This window comes from Schistocerca serialis, chromosome 4 (genome assembly GCF_023864345.2).
Source record: "Schistocerca serialis cubense isolate TAMUIC-IGC-003099 chromosome 4, iqSchSeri2.2, whole genome shotgun sequence".
NCBI lineage: Eukaryota > Metazoa > Arthropoda > Insecta > Orthoptera > Acrididae > Schistocerca > Schistocerca serialis.
Genome location: NC_064641.1, coordinates 384,696,313 through 384,713,216, shown reverse-complemented (window position 1 = coordinate 384,713,216; position 16,904 = coordinate 384,696,313). Strand labels below are relative to the sequence as shown.

Genomic DNA, 16,904 nt, shown 5'->3' with positions numbered 1-16,904 from the left:
CCCAAGGGTATACAAAACACTTGACTGTAACTTTCTATAATCACTAGAACCTGAGGTATAAGTCCCATAAAAATCCTGTTTTTATGTGCAACATTTTGGGAAATATTAAGCAGCACATGCAGTTGCATGGGTACTGAAAATATCCTGGATGCACATCACAAACATGATGAAATATTCAATGTGCCCAGAAAACTTCAATAAACACACTAAAAAAATAATTCAAGATTATTTTATGATTACAGCAATTGCTCAATTTTAACTTGAAGGTAGTTTTTCATCTTATAACATTAAATATTCACTCTGTGATTACACACCCAAGACCAAATCAATTACACACACCTACTTACGTCCCCTTTCATTCCAGATGGATTAAAACATCACAGCATAGATTTGTCATTACACCAAAAATTTTGGGGAGTAATCCTGACTGATGATTGGTTAACTGTCACCCATGACTCGTGGCCTCTGGCTGGAGCTGGGTCCAAGGTGGTCACATCTCATCCAATGGCAGCCAATTAATGCTCAACAGGGCCCTATTTCATGTCACATAAAACATTTCTCACAAGAGAATACCTCCATCACATTCCTCAATGTGCCCTATTGGTAAGAAAGATGTATTGACTTGCGCGTTTCGGTATACTCACAACTTGCCTTCAATATGTGCCAAGCTACATCTAGCACAACTTGCCTTCAATATGTACCAAGCTACATGTAGATCTGTGTCACTACTCTGTAATTCACACCCAAGTGCTTGGCAGAGGGTTCACAGAACCAGTTTCAGACTATTTCTTGACCAATTTGCTCTTGAATAGCATGACAGGAAAAATGAACACCTAATTTTTTCCATACAAGCTCTGATTTCTCTTATCTTATTACGATGGCTATTTCTCCCTATGTATTTGGGGGTCAAGAAAATATTCACACATTTCAAAGGGAGGTGGTGATTGATATTTTGTAAAAAGATCTAGCTGCAATGAAAAGCACATTTGTTTTAATGATTACCACTCTAGCTCTTGTATAATATCCCATTACACTTTCTCTCCAATTTAGCGATAATACAAAACATGCTGCTCTTCTTTGAACTTTTTCGGTGTCCTCCATCAATCCCATATGGTAAGGATCTCATATTGTACAGCAATATTCTAGCAAATGATGGAATGATGGACAAGCGTAGTGTCGGCAGCCTCTTTCAGAAGATTTCTTGCATCTTTTAAGTGCTCTGGGTTTTCATTTTTTTTTTATTTATTCTGCAATGTGAACATTTTGTTAAATGATTATAAAATTATGTGCATTTTTGCTTCAAACAACAGATCATTTCTTTTTGTAAATACCTTTACATTTGGTGTGCATGAACTTTCTGGATCACTTTTGTGTTAATTACTACAGGTAGCTTGTCATCTGCAACCAGACGATGTGTATTTTCCACAAATAAATACTTGTTATAGTTACGGATGCATCACAACATCTCAGCATGATGTGGAGAATGGAAGCACTTGCCACACGAAAACGTAAGTAAATACGAAAATAGGCGTGAAAACATTGCAAAAAACTAAATTACATTCTAGAGGATAGGTTAACTCCCAGCAAAAAAACATTCTCGTCATCATCATTTGGTTGCAGATGACAAGCTACCTGTAGTAATTAACACAACAGTGATCCAGAAAGTTCATGCACACCAAATGTAAAGGTATTTACAAAAAGAAATGATCTGTTGTTTGAAGTAAAAATGCACGTAATTTTATAATCATTTAACAAAATGTTCACATTGCAGAATAAATAAAAAAAAATGAAAACCCACTGATGATGGCACAGTGGTGCTGAAACATGTTTGGGTACTGAGAAAAACAGTGTTTTGCATAACTGGTGGACTTCACATCAAAACATTTTAACTGCAAACACAGCCAATACAAGGAGCTGCATATCAAAAGATGGACCTTTATTATGTGATGCTTCTCATTTAATTTGTTTGTAACTGTACTCTCTAGGGAATTATCTGAATTGACAACTTTTAAATTTGTGTTATTTACCAAGGAACCAAAATTTAATGGGTTCTTTTTAGTACTTCTGTGGAGGCCCTCATACTTTTTCTTGCTCACGGTCAATTGCCATTTTCTGCACCATACAAATACACACATCTTGTCTAAATCATTATGTAATTTGTGTTGATCTACTGATGACTTTCTTAGATAGTAAATCACTGATCATATTGTCTCGCTAAATCGTTTATATAGATTAGAAATAGCAGAGGAAATATCGCACTTTCTTGGCGAAAGCCAGATATAGCTTCTGTTTCATTCAATGTCTTCTCATCAATTACTGCAAACTATTTTCTTTCCAACAGGAAATCAGTTTCCAGTCACATGACTCAAACGATACTCCATAGCCACACAATTTTATCAGAAGCCACTCGTGAGGAGGGGTGTTGAAAGTCTTCTGGAAATCTGCACATATGGAATGAACTTGAGATCTGGCACAAATAGCATTCATTACTTTCTGTGGAAAAAAGGGCCAGTATTGTTTCACAAGAACAATATTTTCTGAATCTGAACTGACTATGTGCAACAGATCTAGTATTTTATTATGTTCAAAAACAATATACATTCCAAAATCTTACTGCAAATTGATGTCTGTGACATGGGTCTATAATTCAACAGATTACTTCTATTTCCCTTCTTGTGTACTGTTATCACCTGTGCAACTTTTCAGTCCTTAGGTATGGAACTTTCATTGAGTGAGCAGTACACGAGTGTTACAAATGTAGCTATTACATCAGCATACTCTGAAAAGAATCTAATTGCTATATAAACTTGTGTTTATTAAGTAATGTAAGTCGCTTCATTATACCACGGTTATTTACTTCTAAGTTCCTCGCATTGGAAGATGTTCTCAATTTGAATTCTGGAATATTTGCTACATCATCTTTAATGGAAGAATTTCAGAAAACCATGCTTAGTACTCTGCATTAGCAGTGCTGTCATCAGTAACATTAACATAGCCACTACACAGTGAAGGTATAGATTGTGTGTTTCTGCTAGTATACTTTACATGGATTTTCTGCCAGATTTCAAGACAGTGTTTTATTGTGGATACTATTAAAAGCATTTCACAATGAAGTTCATCCAAGCGCTATCACAACTCCTCAGCTAAGGCACAGTTTTTTTTTATGTTTCAAGTATCAAACAGTGTAGTTACTACACATGTGCTAATCTCTGAGCCCTGTGATGTGCATTACGCTAAAGTACACATGTAGGGTGATGGCTTCTGTACTCCATAGTGAGATGCTCAAATCAGCTGCCACTGATACTGGTCATTTATCCAAAATGAGGTATTCATGGTACACCCTTGACACAGCTGGAGTCCCATTCACTGGTCTCCAGATCTGTCTCTTACAAAATATAGTCATAAAGTGTCTTTCCCATTTTGCAAACAACTGTCATGCTGCTCCCTGATGCAACAACCATCTTAAATGGAATTGCTTGGGAGAGTTTTCAGATGACAGAAAATTTCTATAGAACATGTACTGAGAAGATGAAAGGACTACCCATTATTAGATCTTTATTTTCTTTATGTATGTCTAGCATGCTTGTATCATCCTATTGTCTCATTATCAGATAGAAGTTTGTGTTCAAGAAGTTTTATTAGTGTGCTGATTTATTTATTTTTTATTTCTTCAGTGAAGCTAATAACTGTTTCCATTATGTGGAGTTATCAACTACTGAAAATTATTTGATCAAATATCATTAAAAGTTTGGAATTGTTTAATTATCAGTAATGAAGTGCTTTATTAGTCTTACAGTTCCCAATCCCAGTTTGATTGGTACCATTTTCCACTTAATTTCTAGTATAGATATGTACACACATAACAGTTTAAATTCAGTAGTAACTTTTAAAATATCAGGATAACTGTAACTCAGCAATTTCAGTGTAATACCTGTGGGCAGAGACATCTCTTGGAGTAGCCTCTACTACATCGTCGTCATCATCATCACTTTCCAACACTGCGACACTCAATGATGGTGGTGGTGGAGTCTGCTGATATGATGGTGGCCCACAATTTTTGGCATCAAATTTATACTGTGAAAGTAAGACACTGCAATATATTACTTGCACTTATTCACACATTAAATGAGCTCACACTATTATTTTTATAAAACAATCTAGTCTTAAAATTCCATTTAGGTATTAAATGGTACATCCTTTGAACACAGGGTGTAGGCAGTATACCATAAAAACACCACATAAAAAAATACTTCATTGTAAACTAAGCTAAAATTAGGCTGGAGTGGAAGCACAATTGTCGCCCATGAAGAATGTTTTCAGGGAAGCGCATTGTAACTGCATTATGCTCTGACATTTTCCATTTTGTCTTTATGTAATTGTGGAAACAGTCGTCATCTCAAAATTATTTTCAAACTGAGATCAAATGAGACTACACTGCCTTGGCCATAGATCTAGGCAATATTATCAGTTAATACTACTCATAACATACACTAAAATTAAGTTGCTGATACAATACCTTCAACAACAGGCTACTGGAAAAATAAATGTTCCTAGTGTAACGAATACTTGTTCTCCAGAGGGATATTATTCAAGTATGTACACATTTTGTGGATACAGCAATCTAGATCACTTAATGGATTAGTTTATTTGTAACACTGTTTTGGCTACTAAAAGCATCAGATCTGTAATTAAGTTTGCTGAGTGAGATTTTTTATTTTCTTTATAATGTTTCATCTTTTGTAGCCTGATAATGTACAACACTTTATTAAAAATAAAACATAAGATGAAAGAGCAACTCAACAGTTTTTCTTACAAGTGTTCAACATGAGCACCACTCGTCACACAGCGCACACTGAGTTGATAGGCAAGTTCTTCCAGGGTCTTGACCAGTGTGTCTGGAGTAATTGTTGCAACAGCTGCTTCAATACTGTTTCTTAAGTTGGGTAGATAAGGTGGTAGTAGAGCCACATACATGAACCTTTATGAACCCACAAAGATAAAAACTGGATGGCAACAGATCAGATGAATGTGGTGGCCATGTGAAACAAGCCACTTGCAGCCAATTCAGCAGTCGAATACGTCATTTAACTAATCGCTTACCGAGCTACATCATCTTGCTGCCAAATAAAGTTCTGTGGTTCAGTTTCTCAAATTGTGGAAAGAGCCATAAGTCTAATGCATCAAGATAAGAAACACAGGTTACAGTTGCTTCACAGTAAAAGAAAGACCGATAAACTTTTCAGCCGGGGTACAGTACAAACACATATTCAATTTAGTGGAGTCCTGTTGCAATTGCAGCATCTGGTGCAGATTTGCTGCCTCCCAGATGTGCACATTATGCGTGTTCATATTTTCACATAGGTGAAATGTCGATTCATGATTGAAGATGACATGATCCAGAAAATATTTATTGTCTTGTAGTAATGTTTTGTTAGTAAAGTTGGCCATGTAAACTGTAATCGGTAAGCTTTAGAGCTTGTAACAACTATAGAAACAAAACTGGTTGACTTGCTTTTCCATATGAAATATCCTTTGTAATTGTAAGTTGAATATAATAAATGCTAAAAAGCCTTAAAACCCCGATATTAATTTCAATGCATCTGATATTAAGCAATTTTGATGGCTTTATTAACAAGAACTGCTACATACGTATTTGACAATGTTTTCCCATTTGCTAAGGGCTACTGAACTGTTCAGTCCATACTAATACTAAAATTATATCAACTCTCTCCAGTTGTTTAAAACCTTTTTTCATGAAATTGTTTCAAGTACCAAATGTAGGAACCTATGACCATCAAATTAAGAAATATTATTTCATCCAAGACTCACAAACATAATTTGAAAGGATTATGTGCAATAGCAAGAAGAACCTTTTTTCCAAGAAACAAGAAAGCATAAGGAAACTGTTTTCCCATGCTTTCAAGGGAGTATAAAAGCTTTGAGTAACTTTTCTTGGGTTCCTATGCAGCAGGGAAAATTGAGAATCAGGACAACTATGCCACACACCATGTGAAGTATCGAGAATTTTTTCAGTGCTATCAGGGTTACACAGGGATATACAGAACTGAAACTTATTTGTAGCACCAATTGCATGCAAAAGAACAACTGACCAGCTGGGCTATCATATGTTGAAGCCATTGGGTAAATAAATTTGGATTAAAACTACTTGTTTAAAATACTACAAAACAAAGTTTCAGAACTACACTGCAGAGCAATCTGTTTAACTCTGCTGGGCTCAACTTTGTCACAGATCTTAGTGGCCCACGAGAAACTGTATAGAGAAACTGTATAAAAAGCAATTCCAAAAGTGGACAAGACGTTATACAGCAAGCAGATGATTTTAAGCAATAAGATCTTATAAGCATAGTATGCTTCAACATGACAGTTGTTGGATGTTTATCATTGCAGCTCTTTCATACCTGCACTGGTTGGAAATGAAACCAGTTATATAAGCCTCTGTGGTCAGTCCAACTACCTGATTGACTGAATCTAGTACTCTGAGTTGCAGCTGACCTTGCATATTTATACATTGCCTTCTTCATTATTTACAGAACACCAAATCTGCACAGTTGTACAAAATAACTACATTGACCAGTCCCGGAGGTTGACTGGGGTTGAGGGGTTATATTCAGTATTATGTGGAGTGGGCAATGGAGAAAGCAGGGAGTAGTAGAGGTGGTTGGAGGGAAGGATGATGGGAACAGACAGACAGCAGGCCCATCAAATAGTGATGTGCACTGGTGAGATTCCTCTCACACACAGAAGTGTGTGTGTGTGTGTGTGTGTGTGTGTGTGTGTTTCCACAATGACTTGGAGGAGTGGGTGAGGTGGGAGGACTGAGCAGACGAAGGAGACAGCAGTTAGGAGGGATATGAGTATAGAATGATGTGGGGAAGCATATGGACATGTCTTAAAGTCAGTCTCAGGACAGGGGCTAGTGGAAAGCTACCAAAGATTAAAGCCAAGAGTGTTACACAATCAAAGAACGGGTTTTATGGATGATTCCCAAGTACTTAGGTCAAAGAAGTTAAAAGGGGGCAGGGGGGGGGGGGGGGGGGGGGGGACAGGGTGAGATTCAGGAGGCAAGGTTATGAAACAGCCACTGAAGCTGAGCATGTTACACCACTGGGTGGTCAACTCTACTCTTGGTCACAGTTTAGCACTGGCCAGCCACTTAGAGAGCTGCTTGGCGGTCATGTCCACATAAAAAGCTGTACAGAAGTTATAGCAAAGGTGGCGTTAAAAAAAAGTAATTATTTACATTTGTACCACTGCCACTTCCACTGCTAAAAACATTTTTTGTACTCATCTTTAGGAATGGCTTCCAGTTCCTCCCTCATTGTTTCTTGACTTCTTCAACAATGTCACATTGCTGTCCTTTCATGCCCCTTTTCATAAGAAAAAGTCGCACGGAACCAAATCAGGTGAGTAAGGTTTGTGGGGCAGCGGAATAATGCCACTTGTGGCCAAAAACTGTCTAACAGAGATGGCACATGTGCAGGTGCTTTGTCTTGGTGGAAGGACCAGTCTCCAGTCTGCTCAAATCTCGTGTTAAAATTCGCTGAACCGAGCTCCAAGATAACTCACTAATCTCTGACAGTCGATCAATTGCCTGTCGACTGTCTGTGAGCACAAGCTCTCAAATTTTTTCAATATTTTCATTTATTCTGGCAGTTGATTGACGACCAAAATGAGGTTTGTCATCAATCAATATGTCGCCATTTTTAAATCGAGCAAACCACTCATAAATCTGAGTTTCCTCATAGTGTCATCTCGGTAAGTTGTTTTCAACATCAAAACAGTTCCATTGGCATTTTTACTGAGTAGAAAACAAAATTTCACAGCAGTGTGTTGTTCACTTAAACTTTCCATCATAAGAAATAAAGGAAGAACAAAACAGCATTAGAAAAAACAATCACTGAAGATGAAGACAAGCAGAAATGCATACTACACACACTCCGCCCACGGCAATATTATTCCGGTTTTCTGTGAGTACCCCATCATATGATTCGACAGCTATCACAGTATCACAGTTGGCCCTGCTTCTTATAGGGAAGGCTACCCTTGTGACAGGGCTGGATGGGTACATAGGACCAGTGCTGCATCTGGCTTTTCCGTAGGGGTGTGACCCATGTGGCAAGAGATTTGGAGTCAGTGTGGGAAAGGATGGACCAAGATATTTTGCAAGTTGGTTGGTGACAGAATACCAGTTTGGATGAGGTGAAGATTGTGGATAGGATGTTCCTTATTTTTGAGCACCATGGTCAGTAGGTGAAGCCATATTCACACATGCCACTAATACTTAGTTTAATCTCATGTCCGCAATTCCTGAGGGAGTGACACGTAGAGGCAGTGGTGGCTTGTACAAAATTTTACCTATGTACTATAATGTGGTGGCTTATAGCGTTTTGACTTTGAGGGACATAGTCTTAACTAAAGTGAAATTAAGTATATAAATTGAACTGTTTAACATTGCAATAAAAAAATAAAAATAATAATAAAAAAAATGTGGAGGCAGATGGATTCGAATCCAAGCCAACAAATTGTCAGTCAATACTCTTGATCACTGGGCTGTTGTACAATTACATGAGCTGCAATTCATAAATCTCTCATACTACACACACAAATTTTCTCGAGTGTTTTATCTTTTTCTATGGCTCACTAAGGCGAAATATTCTAGAAACTTGAAAGGGCTTTAACCTGTTTCTCCTCACATAGTTTTATTATATCTATAGCTTCTGTCAATGGAATCAGTGGCTGTTTGGAAACGAACAAACATCTTTTGAATTGAGTAATATGTGGCAAATGACTGACTTCAGATTAAATATTTGTTCAGAACATGTTCTGCCCTCTCTAAAACCATCTTAATATTAACCTAAATGACTCTCCAGCATTGTTTCTACTCTGTTTAGTGTAATAATAGAAAATACGTAATATGCAACTTGTTGCAAATAAATTAATCTGTAGTTGTTAACACCTTGTAATTGCCTTTATTATGTAGTAGATGTATCAAAGCCACCATCCACTCCCCTGGGAGTTTTGTTTTCTAGGTTGTCTCAAAGCTTAATTTTAGCTCTTTTTTTATTTTTGGAATAGATCATTATGAAAGTTCTGTTCTAATAGAGTCTTCATCATAAGCTTTATAGAGTTTTAATAACTCCAATTTTTTTAGTAGTTGGGAGTAAATCATCTTCTAGTTTATCACGAGCATTTGAGTATTCAAGATTATGGATTGGTTCTACACAATTAAGAAGCTCATCAAAATACTTAGCAAGTATTTCAAAATTTTCAGTGTTACGTAAGCCAAATCAGTGAGCCCCGTCCCATGCTCCTCTGTTGTTAGATTTACATTTGAAGTAGATCTTCAAACTCTTCAAATCTCACTTCCTCTTCAAAGATCTGCTAGAAAAGGACCTCTTTATACCAGATCATCTGCAGAAAACACTTTCATACTAAATTTCCGCATATACTTGCTTTTTTTTACCACCATCTTGTCTACAACCTTTTGATTTACAAGGGTAGTAATCACAAGAACCATCCTTGCACAAGACCACTCACTCACGGCACCAATACAACAATGGCAACTCAAAAATCCTTTATCTTTATACTTGTATATTTGTACAATACACTACACACAGTTTCAAAGAAAAATACTGACCTGGCACTGTGAGTAATGTAGCACTCACATTGCCAGAAAGGATAACATACCATGTGCTGTCACACAGAGACAGCTGTGCCCCTTCTCTGAGTTGAATGTAGTGGAACTGACCAGCATTTCCACACTCAACACAGCTTTATGATGGGGAGAGCACTACAGAACATGTTTCTGTTCATTTTATTTGCACACCTGCATGCCTTCGAAGAGAAATGGCGTAATGTTAACGCAATACTTACAGTTGACTGTAGCATGTTAGCGCAAAATAACTGGCTACCACTACAGAGGGGGTCATAGTATATTCCTAGATTTATAACTTAAAAGTTGTTTCTACAAACATTCTAAGTAGGTTTTCATGGGGTAGATTGCGTCTAACTTCAAGTGTCCACCAGTTCAGGTCATTTAGCACCTTCATGAGACTCTCCCTTGGGTCAAATAGAGCCTGTTACTATTCATGCTTCCCTTCTTTCTATATGTTCAATATCCCCTGTTAGTCCTGTTTGGTATAGATCCCACACATTTGAGTAATATTATAGGATGGATCGCACATCTCTTTTGTTCGAAAACTTCTTTGTAGACTGATTGTATTTTCCTAATATTCTACCAATGAACTGCAGCTGCCGCACACTTTACCCATGAGAGCGAGAGACTATGTGATCATTCCATTTCATATCCCTATAGATTATTACACCCAGGTATTTGTATGACTTGACAGATTCCAACTGTGACTTATTGGTAATACAGTCACAGGATACTACACTTTTTTCATTTTGTGAAGTGCACAATTCTATATTTTGGAACAGAATCTTTGCACCCCTGAATATTTGTGCAGCTTCATTACAGATACCTGCATTACCTGTGAAAAGTCTGAGGTTACTATCCATTCACACATCATATTAGTAAATTCCAATGTATGTGTAAGAATTTCTGGGTCCCTGAAGAGGCTGCTGCAAAATGTTTGGTTCTCAACATTACACAACATTCTTGTTGCACACTTCTGTAAAATAAATACTTTTTCAATCCTACCTACATCGCCTCAGAAGATTAAGCTATGGAACAGTATAAAGTAAGCTAGTAATACTGTCTGCAGATCACTACAATGAGAAAGATCTCTTGAGTGCAAATCAGGCCAAACTGAGCTTTTTTATCAACTTATCCCAAACCAAATGTCACTTCAGTTTATTATTTGTAAGATGCCCAAGAGCTTCTACACATGATGAGCCTCGTTCAGTGTGTGCTCGCTGATCTCTACTTCTAGTACCCTTAAGTAAGAACATAAGTTTTAATACAATTAAGGGTTAAGCTTTTGGCAGTGAATCACTTGTAAATCTGTTCCACATTCTTCTCCTGCTTGTGTCTGGTATAGGGGTCTTTTTGAGGAGTCCTTCAACACCCCAGGTATATCATTTATGAGGCCGACTGCCATATTCCCATGATAAACATGTGACACCAGCAAACAATCAAATATTTTGATGCCTTTTTCAACAACATATAAAGGTTAGAAGAGGAAGAGTATCCAATGCAATGCTACTCATCCCATTTCATCATTGTCAGCCATGAAGATTAACTGAAAACATTTCTTGAAGATGATTATCACAATTTTGAAGCATGTGAAACAATGGCATAAGGTTTGCATTATTAAATAATTATGAATTATTCTACTTCCATAGCAATATTTTCTCACAATACTTGATAAATTCTCTTGCACTTAAAAGCTGGTACACACACCCAGCAGTAGCCAATGCAGTAGAAAATACAATTCACACTCAAAGAATAGAAGAGGCGATTTCTGCAAATGCAAACAAGTTTTAGTATACTCTCAGAACAGAACTGGCACCCATCTCTAAGATCTTGCATGGGAGTCTCCTTAGTAGTATGTTTCACAGCTGATGTATACCACACCTAGTACCTCAGGAAAAAAATGTGTGGCATTTGCAGTTAGGAAATAGATGCTTTACAAACTTATGAATTTTTAAACAGGTATGGGTATTCTCAAACTTATGAATCATAGAAACAACTGTTCATCCCTGTAACAAGATTCCTTTAACACACACACACACACACACACACACACACACACACACACACACACAATGTTGCCATGTGAAGCAATTGGGAGGGGAGGGAAGGTGTTGAGGTTGTGAAGGAAGAGAGATAGTGTGTCTTAATGCCCTGAGTCCAGATCTTGAAGATATCATCAATGAACCTGAACCAGATTAGGAGTTTGGTGTTTTGGGAGGGTAGGAACATCTCCTCTAGATGGTCCAAATAAAGGTTGGCTAGGAGTGTGCCACGTGGGTGCCCATGGCTATGCCACAGCTTTGTTAATATATCTTCCCCTCAAACGAGAAGTAGTTGTGGGTTAGGATAAAGTTTGAGGAATGGGGTGGTGGGTTTGAAGTATGAAAGACGTTGGGAAAGATAGTGTGCAATAGTGGTAAGACCATGGACATGAGGGATTTTGGTGTATAGGAAGATGGCATCAACAGTGACAAGTAGGGATCCAGGAGGTAAAAGGGTGGAAATGATGGAGAATCGGTGAAGGAAGCGGTTGGTGTCTTTGACGTGGGAGGCTAGACTACGAGCAACTGGTTGGAGGTAGGGGCTCAATAACCAGCCACAATGGGGTGTCCAGGATTCTTCAATTTGTGGGTTTTGGGGAGCAAGTAGAAGGTGGATGTGTGGGGTGTCATATAAGTGAGGAGGGAAATGGATTCAGGGGAGATGTTCTGGGAAAGACCTAAGGCTTTAAGCAGGGAGTGGAGTTTGTGCTGGAGTTCTGGGATCGGATCACTGTGGCAGAGTTTGTAGGTGGACAAGACAAAATAATTGGCAGAGGCCTTCTGCCAATAGTCACTGTGATTTATAGCAACACTGGTGGAACCTTTGTCTGCAAGTAGAACGATTAGGTCAGAATCTGTTTTGAGGTTGTGTACGGCTGTTCTTTCTTCTACTGAAAGATTGGAGCTCTGAGGAATGGACCTGGGGAAGGATGGTGAGGCTAAGTTGGCGGTAAGGAATTCCTGAAAGGTGACTAGTGGGTAGTTACGTGAAAGGTGGGGAGTATCATGGTTGAATAGTGCTATGAACTGGAAGAGGCAGGGTTCAATGTTGAAATTAGTGTGTTTTTGGTTGGAGGGATTGGTGGCAAGAAGTGCTTCCACTGCAGGGATCAGGAGAAGAAGAGTAGGTCTATGACAAGTCCAGCAAGGTTAAATTTGGGTATAGGACTAAAGGTGAGGCCTTTGGATAGGACTGAAACTTCTGTGGAGTGAGGGCTTTTTGTGTGAAGTTTAACAACAGTGTTACAGGAATGTTTTGGCTCTGGATTTGGTGGAGAGTTGGTAGAGAGTTCTGGGGAATGGCGCAAGTTAAAATGGTCAGCTGGGCAGGGTTTAGCTGCTGTGAGGGATGGACGGAGAGGAACATTGTGGGTACGATAGGGGTTGGATAGTGGTGCCCCAAGATGGCAGTCGGATGTCAGCAGGTTGGATAACTAGTGGAGGTGGTGTCTGGAATGCTCCTCCAGGTGTTGGGAGACCAAGGGATGTATGGAGCAGGGACTGTTGGTAGTAGTTATCTTTAGGATGGAGCAGAGATGGTTCAGGGATGCCTGTGCCATGACAATGTGTTTTTGCAGTACCAGGTTTGTGAGGGCCAGGTATTGGCGGGAATCTGAAAAGGTATAGGTCACTGTGGAAGAAAGGGTGGGATCCAGAGAAAGGAATCTTCACAGTTAGGCCATTTCAGGGGATTCCATGGCTTAGGCGGCATCTGAGAACCCACCAACCAAAAGTGCCTGCATTTTAACAGCTGTCATCCTTTTTACACCAAAAAAACCCTCCCATATAACCGGACAGCGTATCTCAAGTGATAAAAACTCTCTTGCTCATTGTGCTGAGTCTCACCAAGGCCTTCACAGACAGGCACTATCCCCCAGACCTAGTCCACGAACGGATCTCCCATACCATTTGCCCTCACACCCCCAATCCCCCTACCACTGCTAAGAACTAGCCACAAGGAAGTGTCCCCTTCATCACTCAGCACTACTCCAGACTGGAACTACAGAACCACATCTTTCGCCAGGACTTCGATTACCTATCACTGTGCCTTGAAATGAGGGACATCCTATCCCAGATACTACCCAACTCTCCTCAAGTGATGTTCTGTCACCCACCCAAACTCCACAACATCCTAGTCCATCCCTACACCACTCACAATCCCAAGCCAATGCCACAAGGATCATATCCCTGTGGAACACCCAGGTGCTAGACCTGCCCAATCCACCCACCCTACACTTCCCCTTCCAGTCCTGTCACAACTTTATCCTACCCCATCAAGGGCCAGGCCACCTGTGGAAGCCGCAATGTCATTTACCAGCTCTGCTGCAATCACTGCACAGCTTTTTATATTGGTATAACTACCTGTCCACCAGGATGAACAGCCACCTCCAAACTGCCCAAGAGCAAAGTAGACCACCCTGTGCCACAACATGCAGCTGGACATAACACAATTGATTTTAATGGCTGCTTTACTACTTGAGCCATCTGGATCCTTCCCCCCACCGCAAGCTTTTCTGAACTGCTCAGATGGGAGTTATCCTTACAACATATTCTCCGCTTCTATAAGTATCCCAGCCTCAATCTACAGTACCATAGTGTCCCTACACCCAACAGTTTCCACCCTCTCTGTCCTATCATCTCTTCCTCATTCTCATCTCCCATCCTTTTTATTTGCAGCCCCTCCGCCTGTCTTTCCCCGCTCTTATCAATTTTTGCTCCTCTTTTTCTGCACCTCCCTGCCCCATTGCTTCCTTATGTTGCACCTGTTGGCAGCCTAGTCTCTGCACATTCCACCAGATGGCATTTGTCTCACTGCCCACCCATACACAACTGTCCCTTCCCTGTCCCCTCCAGATTTCTTCTTGCATTCACATGATGTTGCATTCCAGTCGGAGATACTGGAGTTGGCGGTCATGTGTGCACGAGATGTACTTGTTTTCATGTGTGTGAATGGTGTGTGCATCTCTCTTTTACTAACAAAGGCTATGATCGAAAACTTTATGCGACTGTCTTTTAATTGTGCCTGTCCGCAACTTGACATGTCTTCTTTACCGTAAGTAGCAATCTGTCTCTTCCTACATTGTTGATATTCCTACCTGAGGTTTCCATTGCTTGATTATGTCATTTTCCTAGTCCATCCTTTTTTTCGCTATCACTGACAAAGTAATCTAACACATTAACAGAATCTTCCGTCGGTTCTTGGTAGTTCAACATTATAATAATAAATGAAAAGCACCAGTTTGCTTTTGTTCTACAATATTATTTTTATTGCTAACCGGTTTTTGGCTTACAAGGCCATCTTCAGACATTTACTTATATGATAACCGGTTTTCGGCTTACAAGGCCATCTTCAGACATTTACTGAGTATTATCACCAAAGAAGTTAAATGTTAGCAGACAACATTGGAAGAGAAGTAACACATCTAGAGTGAAGTAGAAACATTCAGTGGGTAACATCTTTGCAATGAAATAGTAAAAACTGAACAGTACATAAATAACAATGGAGTTGACAGGAAAACCTTTAGCACAAAATAGGAATAGCATGTCTACATAACAGTTTCTATTAATAAACAAAACTAATAAAATAAGATAAAATTAGTACTAGACAAGGCTGCATCAAGAGGTATGAAACATGGAGAGTGATACACAACCAATTAAAAAAGAAGAGACAGTTGTCAATGTAAATACAGAATACACGAGGAACTTAAGCAATATCAATAAGATAAACAGAAATTAGTAAATGCAGGAAAACTGAGGTGTTTGAGGGAACCTACAGTTTGAGAGTGTGGTGGTACTGCATTTTAACATTAATATTATAATCAAAGCAGTGGCTGTATACCAGTTTACATTAAATAAATGAGCAAAGTAAAATATGAACAGTATTTGATGAGAAAACTACAAGGGGATTTAAACGTGGACAGTAATGCAAGTACAAGTTAAAAGCAAACCCTTAACTATTGAAACTATAGCATATGTGGAATACAAAGACAACTGCAACAAATAAAACAACTTAATGACTACAGGAAAATGGGAATATGTAGGAAGAGAGAGTGTGGGAAGTAATCAACAACAAAGATGATTATATGAAGTTTAGGAGAGGGGAAGTGTTGAATTGTGTCTGGTCATTTAGGATGAGATCTGGACTGGGAGCAAGATGTTTGTTAATTTCCAGGGCTTCCTGCAGGTTGAGTTTATGGCCTTTGTTTGCTAAGTGAAGTACATGGGACACTGGCTGGTAGTTGTGACCCTCACTCAGTACATGCTCAGCAAATGCAGAATCTGAATTCTGCAACCTCCAGCTGCGTTCATGTTCAGCCAGGCTAGTCGATATTTCTCTGCCTGACTGACCAATGTAAAATTTGTCACAATCAGAACAGGTGATTTTGTATACTCCACTGTTGGCTAATAACTGGATCTTGTCTTTGCTATTAAAAATGTAAATGTCTGAAGATGGCCTTGTAAGCCGAAAACCAGTTAGCAAAAAAAATAATATTGTAGAACAAAAGCAAACTGGTGCTTTTCATTTATTATTAATCTAACACAATCTGCAAAAAGTCATTTGTTGGTTTATGTTGATGTTATCTTTTCTCTTGTTTCTGCACTAATGAGTGTGGTCAGCATATGAGTCACAATTGGACTTTAATGAATTAATTTACATGAACTGGATATGAGAATAAAATCAGATCTCTGGCTGAGAAAGGTAACAAAGGTTCTTACATACGAACAGCTGCAGCAGAATAAATATTGATCGAGCAGAAGTAAATATTACCTGCATATTTAATCTTTCCTGGGAGCACAACTGCGTACCAGGTGTTATTTCCAGTGTAGATGGCTTAGATTTCTGGGTCTCTTGCTTGGATTCCCCTTTTCTGGGAGGTAATCCAAGTTCTCTATCAACAGCATCCATTACTCGACACATAAGCTCTTCTGAATCAATAGGTTCAGAATCCAACTCAGTATTACTTCTTCTTCTGGTTTTCTTGTTGCTTGATGATGGTGTAGTTTCAGGTGCTTTTCTCTTCCTGCATTGTGACTGACTGTTTCCCAGTCCATAGTCTTCCTCAGCAGCCTCATCAGAACTGAAGAGTGTAGCACTTGGTGCATATTTGTCTTCTGCATTGATTCCATTTTGGGTTCCTATAAAGAAAATGAGAAAAACAAGTGACTGATGTTCAGCATACAAGCAC

At 39.0% G+C, this 16,904-nt stretch overlaps 1 protein-coding gene across 3 annotated transcripts in view; it reads right to left on the bottom strand.

The window, feature by feature from the left end:
- Window positions 1–16,904, bottom strand: part of LOC126474879 (breast cancer type 1 susceptibility protein homolog) — a 274,197-nt gene that overhangs the window by 60,583 nt on the left and 196,710 nt on the right. For all 3 annotated transcript variants that reach the window (XR_007586593.1, XM_050102369.1, XM_050102370.1), the window contains 2 exons: window positions 16,487–16,854; window positions 3,932–4,074 (listed from right to left, as the gene is read on the bottom strand). Coding sequence is in view for 2 of the 3 variants with exons in the window: in XM_050102369.1 (XP_049958326.1) it covers window positions 3,932–4,074; window positions 16,487–16,854 (511 nt within the window). In the remaining variant the exon portion in view is untranslated. The remainder of the gene's footprint in view (window positions 1–3,931; window positions 4,075–16,486; window positions 16,855–16,904) is intronic.